The sequence below is a fragment of the Myotis brandtii genome, unplaced genomic scaffold, assembly GCF_000412655.1.
Source record: "Myotis brandtii unplaced genomic scaffold, ASM41265v1 scaffold1063, whole genome shotgun sequence".
In the NCBI taxonomy this organism is placed as follows: Eukaryota; Metazoa; Chordata; class Mammalia; order Chiroptera; family Vespertilionidae; genus Myotis; species Myotis brandtii.
Genome location: NW_005353597.1, coordinates 224342 through 236315, shown reverse-complemented (window position 1 = coordinate 236315; position 11974 = coordinate 224342). Strand labels below are relative to the sequence as shown.

The following is an 11974-nucleotide window of genomic DNA, read 5'->3' as shown; positions in this document are numbered from 1 at the left end:
TCCACTTTGCTTCTAAAAAAGGCTGAAAATGATAACCATCCGTGGTCTCGTGTGTCAAGTCTGAGGATTCTTTCCTCTTTCTGGTTGCTTGCAAACCAGAGTGGAATTTTGTTATGGGTTGCTCAGTGAGATGTTCAAGTTCCTGGCTCCTGAAACTCCCTCCTCGCTCTGTAGCATGCCATTTAAGCTCCTCGTATGGATGGGAGAGAATGGATCCAAAATAAAGCAGCCAGTGTCCCGGGCTGCCTTCCCCCGATGTGGCCACATTTTCCCAGAGCTCAGCCAGGGACCCAGCAAAGCCGCCTGGCTCCTTTTATGAACAACAAAACCATGATGAAGGCAACAGGAGTCAGAAAACTATTCACTGCAGGAAGTCCCAGTATCCGGTGAGAAATAAGAAATACAACAGCACAGGATGCGCCTTGGGTCAGGGGGACGTGCAAAGCCTGCAGCCTTTGTGTTCTTCTCTGTGCCAGAGTGTCAGCGTCTGAGCCCTCGGCTCCCCTCTGAGCTTGGCTGGGGCGGGCACGGTCACTGTCAGACTTCCAGCCCCCGCCGAGGGCGACACGGAGATCGCGATGGCCACCTCCGCCAGCCTGCTGCTGCTGCTGCCGCTGCTGAGCCAGCCCTGGCTGGGGGCTGGTGCTGACACACAGGCCGTGGTGTGCGCGGGCACTGCCTGCTACTCGGCCCACTGGGGCAAGCTTTCTGCCGCCGAGGCCCAGCTTCTCTGCAGCAAGGACGGGGGCAACCTGGCCACAGTGAGGACTGAGGAGGAGGCCCGGCACATCCAGCGAGCACTGGCCCAGCTCCTACAGCCTGGGGCGCCCTGGACAGGCAAGTTCTGGATAGGACTCCAGCGAGAAAGGGGCAAGTGCTTGGACCCCAGGCTGCCCCTGAAGGGCTTCAGCTGGGTGGGCGGTGGGGAGGACACACTGTATTCCAACTGGTACAAGGAGGCCAGGCACACTTGCATCTCCAAGCGCTGTGTGTCCCTGATGCTGGACCCGTCCGTCTCTTCCCTCTCCAGCCACCTCCCCAAGTGGTCTGAGGGCCCCTGTGGGAGCCTGGGCGCTCCTGTAAACAACATCGAGGGCTTCGTGTGCAAGTTCAGCTTCAAAGGCATGTGCCGGCCCCTGGCCCTGGGGGGCCCAGGCCAGGTGAACTACACCACTCCTTTCCAGGCCACCAGCTCCTCCTTGGAGGCTGTGCCCTTCGCCTCGGTGGCCAATGTGGCCTGTAGGGATGAGATTAGGCAGCATTTCTTCCTGTGCAAGGAGAAGGCCACTGATGTGTTTGACTGGGGCATCTCGGGACCCCTCTGTGCCAGCGCTGAGTACGGATGCAGCTTCGGTAACGGGGGCTGCCAGCAGGAATGCTTGGAGGGGGAGGGTGGCTCCTTCCGCTGCGGCTGCCGCCCGGGGTTCAGGCTGCTGGATGACCTGGTGACCTGTATCTCCCGGGACCCTTGTAGCTCCAGCCCGTGCAGAGGAGTGGCCACATGCGTCCCCGAGTCCCTCTGGAAAAACTACACGTGCCAGTGCCCCGAAGGCTACCAGCTGAACGCGACTCAGCAGGACTGTGTAGATGTGGACGAGTGCCAGGCCTCCCCCTGTGAACAGGAGTGTGTCAACACCCCTGGGAGCTTCCACTGCCAGTGCTGGGTGGGCTACGAGCCCAGCAGCCCCGGAGGGCAGGCCTGTCAGGATGTGGATGAGTGTACGAGCCCCGAGGGTGGCCTTTGTGAAGGCTACTGCCTCAACACGCAAGGGTCCTTCCGCTGCACCTGCTTGCCAGGCATGGAGCTGGCTCCCGACGGGGTCTCCTGTATCACAGGCCCCACGTTCCTGGGACCATCTGCTGAGACCCCCCAGGAGCAGAACACAGGAGATAGAGAAAGGAGCCTCAGGCCTTCTACCACAACCTCAAGTCCAACTGGGGGTCCTGAGGGCACTTCCAAGGTGGCATCCACCGGGTGGAGACTCTTCCTTGAATCCAATGCCTCTATCACCCCTACGTCACCCCAGTCTCTGGCCACCACTGGGTCCCCTGGAATCTGGATGGAGTACAGCAGCCATCACCCCACAGCCACCACTGGTCACGAGGAGTCTACGGATAGGGATCTCATTGCCCAACAAAAGAATGACAACCCCGACTGGCAAAAGCTGCTTTTGTTCTATATCCTCGGCACTGTGGCGGCCATCTTACTCCTGCTGGCTCTGGCCCTGGGGCTGCTGGTCTACCGCAAGCGGAGAGCCAAGAGGGAGGAGAAGGAGAAGAAGCCCCAGAGCGCGGCAGACAGCTACTCCTGGGTTCCGGAGAGAGCTGAGAGCAGGGCCATGGAGAACCAGTACAGGTAAAGAGGGCTGAGGTTGCCCAGGGCAGGAGGGGGCAGACCCAGGGGGGGGGGTGGGCAACAATCCCACAAACAGGTAGAGGGCAGGGGCAGGCACTGTCCAAGCTGGACAGTAAGCCCAGTCCTGCTGTGAACCCGAAGGCATGCTGAGCTCCCTTAGGATGAGGTTGCCCAGGGCAGGAGGGGGCAGACACAGGGAGGGGGGGTGGGCAACAATCCCACAAACAGGTAGAGGGCAGGGGCAGGCACTGTCCAAGCTGGACAGTAAGCCCAGTCCTGCTGTGAACCCGAAGGCATGCTGAGCTCCCTTAGGACAGTTGATCTGCTTGCAGCTCCCTCCCCCAGGGTCTAGACACACAGGGCAGGGCCCACCAGCTTCCAACGCTGTCACCTTCTGTTTTCCATAGTCCAACACCTGGGACAGACTGCTGAAGGTGGCCCCAGAGACACTGCCAGTCAGCTGCCACCATCCTCAGAGCTCAGATGGAGGGACCCACATCCTTCTGAAAGACTGGACTGGAATCTTAGCAAACAATTGTCAACTTTCTCCTTAAAAGCCTGGCCACGTGGGACTTTCAGGTGTATCCTAAATGCGTGTGTTATTCCCAGAGTGGAAGCCATGCGTTGCGGTGTCATGGCGGGGAATTTTGTGAATATTAACAATTGTCACTCAGTCTCCCTTTTCAAATACGAATACGATTGATTTCCTTTTTCTGCACTGGTTCTGGATTATGTCAGGTGCTAATGGGCTTCTCTGCTCACTGGAGTCATCGAAGAAGAAAAGGGGTCTGATAAATGCTAACTAGTATAATGGCGACTAAGTAAATTATTGTTTAATTATGTAAGAAGTTATTTTTTTTTGTCAAAGGGAACGTATTTAGGACTGAAAACATGTCTTTGCATTTACATTCATGCATTTTCCCATCACAAGTCCTGCCGACCTCGATGTTGTTGAAATCCTCCACAGCGACCAGAAATCCACTTAGTTAGCAAGGAGGTAGGGAGTTTAGAAATCACATGTCTCGTTCTTAAGTGTCTGAGAGTCTTGTCTTCATTTGCTAGAAACTTGAAAAATGTGGGTAAAGTTGTATGAAGCGAGTTACAACGGTTTTGAAAATAATCAAAAGTGCTGCAGAGGGAGGCCAGGGTTTGTTCCACAAACACTTGAATCTAATTTCATCTAAATGCTCTGATGTGAACACAGACTTGACTGCGGAGGCATTGAACACTCACAGGGAAGACGCCAGGGGCAACCTGTCTCTAAGCCTGCGCATCCGGAGACACCCGCCCCGCCTGCCCCGCGTCCCTGCCTTCACCTCAGGCAGCTCTGCATTTCGGTGCTTTGACTGTAGATGGAGGGCACCCTAGAGAGTCGTTCGCTCTGATTGTTTCCAAAGGACACGTGAGGGAGATGCCTTGCTGGCATCATAAAGCTTTTTAGCCCGGTTCACTGTCGACATTAGCACAGTTCAGTCCTGACAACTTGATCCTGATGTGTGGCTGCAGCACACAGAAGGGCCGGGGGCCAGTCATGCACCATGACAGTCCCCATGCTGCTTCAGGAACTTGTATCCCCTTTTTCTCTTTTTCTTTAAGAGGGGGTCTGGAGGAGGGAAAGGAGAGAGAATAACTAAAATCTCTTGCAACTATAAAAACTGCTCAAAGCAACGTTAATTTATATCCTCATGTTCAAAGGCTCACTTCGCCAAGATTTCCCCTTGCGATGTGGTCAGTACTGTGAGGTTCTGCCTGTGCAGCCAGAAAGCCGCTGGGATGGTCAAGGCTGTTCCCGCTGCCTGAGGAGCTGCGAGGCCTCCAGCCCCTGGGGGCGTGGGGGGGTGGGTCAAGGCTGTGCCCGCTGCCTGAGGAGCCCTGGAAGGCCTCTGGTCCCTGGGGGCTGTCTGCTGCCGCCATGCAGACGTCCAGAGGGAATGGGCTTCCTTCCAGAGATTCCAAAGGAGGGCATCCCATTGTTTCTGGTTTTGCCTTAGAAATGCAACAGTCCCAGAGGTTAACACCTGGCCCTCAGAGTCCAGTACGCATTTTTTTTTTTTTTTGCCAAATTTGAAATGTAGGTGCTACAGTTTATTATTTTTTTTGACCATGGGACTTGGAGTTAGTGGTGTCTGACACTCTAGGAGACCAAAGCTGTGCCCCTTCATCACAGGACCCTGGCAGTCTCTTGTATGGGAACCAACTGGTGATTGAAAGGCTGTTGCTGACCAGTATCTGCACTGATATGAAATAAATGCAAATTCAACAGCTTCCCCCTAGGTTTTTACAGTTTTTCTTTTCGTTTGGGATGAAGGAGACGATCTTACTCTGGGCTTTGCCCAAGTCCTCTGTGATCCTGCGGGCCTTGGACTGGCTGAGGTTACTAACATGCACTCTCATTTCTGTGTTCAGTTCTTCTAGGGCCCCCAAGGGGCTAAAAGGGCTGATAAATAGCAGTTTCTCAGAATCTGCTCTGGCTGAGTTGGCCCCCCAAATGCCAGTGAGGTCTCTTGCTCTCATGCCACTGCCCACTAGCGGCCAAGATCCTCGACCTGCATTGACCTCAGGCAGAGAAACTGATGAAACTACTGGCCTCAAACAGATGCTTTATTCTCCCCTGTAACACTGCTATAATTCTGCCTGAGTACTTGAACCCTTGTACTGGAGAGCTCCGGGCCACCGCAGTGAATACACAAGTGTTTGTGGGCTGTGTGGCCGTTGGTGAACTTCCCATTTATTCACAGGGGCCCAGGTGGCTCAGCCATGACACAGTCAGAGAAGTGGATGGGGGCTGAGCATGGGGAGAGGTGGCCCTGCCATGTGCACACCCTCCAACCACGTCCCTGGGTGGGGACGGACCAGGTGCTGCTGTTTCTGACCTGCTGAGCAGCAGGACAAGTGAGACGATGGGCAGAGGGAGAAGGGTCTACTTAGCAAAGGCTCAAAGGCGATGGAGACTTTTGTCCAAATAGTATTTCCCATAGTTCAATCATTTTAAGAAACTCTTGGAAAACCTAGATCTGGGACAAACTTACTTCCTCTTACCTTTCACCTTCCAAGGCAGATAATTGAAAAGGGGGAGGACACCTTTAATTATGCACCTCACTAGGCCCATTTCTTTCTTTTAGGGACAGTCATTGCTTCTTTTTCTTGTTTACTATTTGTAGAGCCTGATGCAAGAGGACATTTCCCCCTCGGGAATCTGAGGCGTGGAGGAAATCGAGGGTGGGGCAACTATCCAACAAGGCCTAGGGGGTGGTGGGCATGGTGAGCAGGACCCACCACTGCTCAGCAGTGCGGCCTCGAGGCACACGCAGCTGTTGAGGGCAGCTTGACCATCGGGGTGGTGACACTGTGATGTTACACATCCACATGGCGTTTTCCCAGCAGCAGTAAGTGGGTGAATTAAGCAGTTTCTGAGTTGAGGGCAGGAGGACTCTGGGGTGCGGTCCCCGTCAGGCTTTGCAAGGCCAACTCTAGCCCTAAGTGTTGTTCAGTGGTAGCCTAGCAACCTTGGCAAAGGCTCCTCCTCCCATCTTTTCATGATCAGGCAAACAAGTGGAATCAAAAGTTAAGCGTGCGATACCTGCTCATGTCCATCATGAAGGCGGACCTGAGGAGGGAATGAATCTCTTTTCTCTTAAACGCACATGTGCGTGTCGCTGTTCTCGTTTATGTTCTAAGCATGAGCACCTGAGCACCTGTCTGAGCCTGCTGTGCTGGCACCTGGCCTCCTCACGAGAGATCTTTGAAGAATATGCATTTCAGCACTGGTTACTTTTACTCCAACTTTCTTGTCCACAAACATGTGAAAACTAAAAGAAAAGAGGTGAGATGTGACAAAAATAGTACAAACTTCAAAATAATGCAGTTTTTAAAGGCAAATATAGGAAAGCCTTTTGTGCTATTTTTCTCCTGGACTTTGCCATTGTCTGGAACAGGAAAACAGGAAAGCAATGCTTTCTAGCAGCTGCAAATCATGTAATGGCTCTACATATTTCCATCACCTTAAACAATAGGTCCAGTGTGGGAATCTGAGATATGAGCCCCGAGCACATCTGTTTCTGTCAGGCTGCAAAACCCACTGCTTAGATATGTGTGGTTCATGGAATGAACAACAACAAAAAACCCAAAAAGACAATAATCAAAATTCCCCACCTCCTGATTTTGGGAACTAATATTAACTGACGTGCTTTAAAAAAATTGTGCTTTCATCTGTTCTTAGCGTTAATGCCCATTTATTTTAAGAAGCAACTCTAGAATTTCTTTCTCGAATAGTTTCTTTTATCTGCAAAGTGGCAAGGGTTTTCTCCCCTCCCCACAGCAGATTTTGTCCTCTGCTCCCCTGGGCTGAAGTTCTTTTTGCATATTTGGCTTAAGCTTGAACTAGATTGTATGCTAGGTCTTGTTCTGCTATGGTAGGTGTGATTGTAAATGGCTAGTCACTTCATGAATGTTAAGTGAGAATGTAAGTAGTTTTAAATTCGTGTATTTAAACTGTGTTCCACTAATTCTGGAATCATGGGCTTTCAATGCGGGGTTTATTTTCATCCCAGGCATGAGTGCTTCGCAGGTTGGGGGGGAGGGCACGCTTGAACAGGGCACTGATTCTCAGAACTCTGAGAAACTGAGCGGCATCTTGGGTCAGCCTCGAGTGGCAGGTTTGTCGTCTTTTGTACTTTGTATCACACAACTATTCTAATAAAGTCTGAAATATGTTTGTTGTCAACTTGCTTTAATATATTTCATAACATGCCCAGCTGGCGTGGCTCAATGGTCGATGTCAACCTATGAATCAGGAGGTCACAGCTTGATCCCTGGTCAGGGCATATGCCTGATTGCGGGCTTGATCCCCAGTAGGGGGTGTGCAAGAGGCAGCCGATCAATGATTCTCTCTCACCATTGATGTTTCTATCTCTCTTTCCCTCTCCCTTCCTCTCTGAAATCAATAAAAATATTTAATATATATATTTCATAACAACTCAAAATGTGTGGCAGACGTGCATGTACGATCATTAATTGTATCCATTTTCTTTTTCAAGCAGTTGCTAAAAGAAGGTAACCTGACTGCCCCATTTCCACGTCTTCACCCACTGGAGGCAGCAATAGCCCAGAGCACTGGGTGGGGCAAGGCAGTGCCCTGCTGCCCACACTGTGCCTCAGCACTCTGCCCTCAGGGACATGGACATACATGGGCTGCAGTGTGACCAGTGTCCCAGCTGCTGAAACCAGGTGGATTGAATGCTTCCAAATGTTGCCTTTGGAATCAGAGTCCACTCCTTGGGCCTCCATCGTCACCATTTAATTCTCTGCATCTTTTTAATTGCCCTGGTGACATCTGGTGCAGGAGTAAACGTCCAATTGGAGTGATGCAAAAATACTGTTCTCTAATGATCACAGGAGCGTTATCATCACACTGTTGGCAAAGCATTTTGGATTTATTTAACTAAGTAGATGGGCTGACTAGGTTGGCTGTTGTTTGGCTGCATGGATCTCACTGTGAGTGGAAGTTGGGCAGCAGATGGTGGTCAGTTCCCAATCCACCTGCCTTTCAGATTGTGTCCTGACAGGAATGGGGCTCAGGTGAGTTCAAGTGCTCTGCTGTTATGCTAATGGACAGGACACCTGCTAAAACACTCGTCACTCAGGGTTAATTAAAGCTGATCCTTTTAGCAATCTTGTCACTAACAAAATACAGTTAGAAATTATATCTTAATATGAACAACTATGGCTGGCCCTCGACATACACACACACACACACACACACACATGCACCACAAACATACCGACATGCCTAATTAATCTGTTGCATGTGGTGAACACTAACATTTTTCAGTTTTCACTTTTTTCTAAATTTTATTTTTAGCCTTCTTATGTCCTTTTATGTTTCTCTCTTGTAAACAACAATGTTGAATTTCACTGTTTTTCTTTTTCTTTTATCCAATCAAAAAAGCCTTTGTCTTTTTATTGGTTGTTGTTAATCCTCACTGGAGGATATTTTTTCCATTGATTTTTTTTATAGAGAGAGTGGAAGGGAAGAGTGAGAAGGGAAAAGAGAGAGAGAGAGAGAGAGAGAGAGAGAGAGAGAGAGAGAGAGAGAAAACATTCATGTGAGAAAGACACATAGATTGGTTGCCTCCCGCATGTGCCTTGACCAGGGTCAGGGGTTGAACCTGCAACCCAGGTAGGTGCCCTTGATCAGGAATTGAACCTGAGACCCTTTGGTGTGTAGGCTGATGCTCTAACCATTGATGCTCTAACCATTGAACACACTGGCCAGGGCAAAAAAAGGATATAATTTTCTTTTAATGGGAAAAGTTAGCCTATTTACATTACTAATGAGATTACTAGTAAATGTGGTGGCTAATTTTGTCTATTCTATTTGTATCACGTTCTTAGCATTTCTGTTCTTTCTTGTCTATTATTGGTTTCACTGAGGTTTCTTTGTTCTACTTTTTCCCTCTAATATTCTGAAACTTTATAAGGACTATTTGTATCCTTCAAATGCTTACCTTAATGTTTTACCTCACTTCCATAAACCTATGCCTTTCTCTGAATGTCTGATGTTCATCATTAGCGATATCCTTCTCCCTGAAAAAGAAAGACAAAAATTGCCGAACTCTGCTATTTCTTTCCCTCTTCCTCTCACACTACCCAAACCTCGTCACCACCACCTATCTTGATGCATCTAAACTTTATTTGTCAATAGTTGTGCGGTTTCACAGTCAACACCTATTTAGAAGCCATGAATTTTATAGGATTCTCATCTTCCCTGATTGCCTTGGAGTTGGTTTTCATAGGAATGGAGCCCAAACTGAGTGTTTTTGTTTGTTTGTTTTTGCCTTTTTCTGAGAAGTCCACGAAAGGGTAGGTTTTCAGCATCCTTGCATGACTGAAATGCCCTTTCCCCCCACCCAACGATGGCGCACCTAAACAGCGATGTCTGCGATGTAAACTACTTGCTCTCCTCGGAGCTCTGCAGGTATGGACGGTGTCCTTGCTTTTTCGCAGCCTTTGTTAATGATGAGATGGCTAGTGTCAAATGACTTGTTTTCTTTCCTAAGTGATTTCTTTTTTCCCCTGTCCCTCCCCTGGATGCTTTTAGTATCTTCTTGTTCTCTTCTGTTCTGAGGTGTGGTTCTTCCCCCTAGCCTGCCTGCATTAGGCGAGCACTTTCCATCGAAGGAGGGTGCTTTATTTGGGTCGTTTCTAAGCACTTGCTGGGGTCCCCTGGGTCCCCCGGAGCCCCCTGCAGGGCTTGTTAACACCCAGACAGCTGGGTCTCAGCCCAGAATTTTAGAGACAGCAGGTCTGGGATGGAGCCCAAGATTTCCCCTTTCTGACGGGTTTCTGGATCAAGCTGCTGCGCGTTAAGGACTCCTCCTGGAGAACTGTTTTATTCAGTTTGGGGTAATTTTCTTCTCTTATTCTTGTGAGTATACCCTCCTGTCCATTCTCTTCACTCTTATTCTGGAAACAATTTTTAAATTGGTCTGTGTCCCATGTTTCCTGACTTTTTCTTTGACATTTTCCATCTTCCTTTCCTCTCATAGTAGGTTATGAAATGGTATCATCTCCCCAGTGACCCTTGCTTGTCCAATGACCCTTGCTTGCCCTGCTTTTTCCAAAGCTCTGGCCACCTTCTAGCATAGTAGATAATTTCCTTTTAGACATTATCATTTATAATTTATTGTCTATATTTATACATATGTAAACTCTCCCACAGCAGCAGTTTGTGTCTTTTGGTCAAGGCATCTAGACAAGGGCTTAGCACTTAGTGATGCTCAATAAACACTCCTTCATTCCTTTGAAGCCATGGCTTGATTTCCTTAGGAAGAAGCTGGGTACTTGAAATAGGGCTTCTTTTTCAGGGATTTTCTACTGTCCTCACATGAAGGCTCAGTGGCTACATGTCATGTCTTCCTAAGAGACTCTAAGGCACTTCAGGGCAGAGATGTATCTTTACTGTGGATCATACAGTGCTTCGCATAGCTGAGTTCAAATATTTTTTAAACCAAAGACCAACTGGGTGTATTATCTCAATATGTTGTTAAAGCAACATAGGGGAGAAATTCATTGAAATTTTACTTCTTACCAGATGGGAAAGTGGTATTTATTTATTGAGAAACAGACAGCATTGCCATCCCCACTTTACAGATAAGGAAGCTGAGGCATAGAGAAGTTAGAAAACTTGCCCACAGTCACACAGCTCACAGGTGATGAAGTAGGGGTGTGGAATCTTCCAGTCTCACTCTTAATCATGAGGTCTCATTGCCTCCCATTAAATGTGAATGGGAACTGGACCTGCAATTTAAAAACTATCAACTAGTGACAACCTGGCCTATTAACCTATTTCAAATAGAAAAGGCAGAGCATTAAGCAATTATGGGTATTTTAAAATATCTTACAACCAATCAAATATACTTACACTTGTGAACTCCCCAAACACACACACACACACACACACACACACACACACACGCACACACACCTCACACACGAGCTAAACTACTCAAAAGCTCTCTGCTATCCCCAGAGAGATTGAGCAACCTGAGGCCCATGATCTGAGGGCAGATCCCACGACTACTTCCTCAGTGACCCCCATAGTGGCCATCGCCATTCTGTCTTGGTCAAAATGATGTTCATGTGTAGTAGTAGAGGAGGAGGAGGGGGTGAAGTATGCCTAACTTCTCTATGCCTCAGCATAAATCACCTTTTAGTTATGCCCTGCCATCAAAGGCTACTTCTCCACCGGAACTCTCACAGACACTGATGGAAATGGAAATGGTGCAACCTCTTCAAAAACAGTTGGCAAATTTCTTAAGGAGTTAAACATGCACATAGGTCCCAGCAATTCCACTCTGAGATATTGATTCAAGGGAAATGAATCTATTACCCATACAAAGTCTTGGCCACAGATATACACAGGAGATTTATTTAGATCCTCAAACTGGAACACCATAGATATTCATTAGCAGATACATGGATAAAGATTGTGGTTTATCTATACAGTGGGCTACTCCTCATTAAAAGAAAGAAAGAAAGGGAAATAGACTTCTGATAAACACAATGACATGGATGAATTTCAAAAGCATTATGGTGAACAAAATAAGCCAGACATATAAGCCTATACCTGAAGCCAGTCAGAGAAAGATAAATATCAAATAATCTCACTTATATGTGGAATCTAATGAATAAAATAAACTGATAAACAAAATGGGTCCAGAGGCATGGATGCATGGAACAAACTGACAGAGCTCCGAGGGTAGGGTGTTTAGAATAATCAAAGAACTTATATATATACTAGAGACCTGGTGCACAGATTTGTGCACTGGTGGGGTCCCTCAGCCTGGCCTGCACCATCTCACAATCTGACATCCCCTGAGGGATGTAGCAGTGCGCAAAGCGCAGGCAGCCAGGGAGGAGCCCAAGCCACTCCTGCTCATCCTGGCCCCTCTTGCCATCCGTGAGCCCGGCTTTTGATTGAGTGGCGCTCCCCCTGTGGGAGCGCACTGACCACCTGGGGGCAGTTCCTGCATTGAGCGCCTGTCCCCTGGTGGTCAGTACGCATCATAGCGACCTGTTGACCTGTTGTTGGTTTGGTCATTCAGTCACTTAAGCTTT

General features: G+C 48.6%; 1 protein-coding gene across 1 annotated transcript; it reads left to right on the top strand.

Annotated features, from left to right (window-relative positions):
• Positions 1-325: 325 nt before the first annotated feature.
• CD93 (CD93 molecule) lies at positions 326-3074 on the top strand. The gene is made up of 2 exons (XM_005857003.2): positions 326-2356; positions 2764-3074. Exons 1-2 carry the CDS (start codon positions 579-581, stop codon positions 2786-2788), a joined length of 1803 nt encoding a protein of 600 aa, XP_005857065.1. The 5' UTR covers positions 326-578; the 3' UTR covers positions 2789-3074.
• Positions 3075-11974: the final 8900 nt, after the last annotated feature.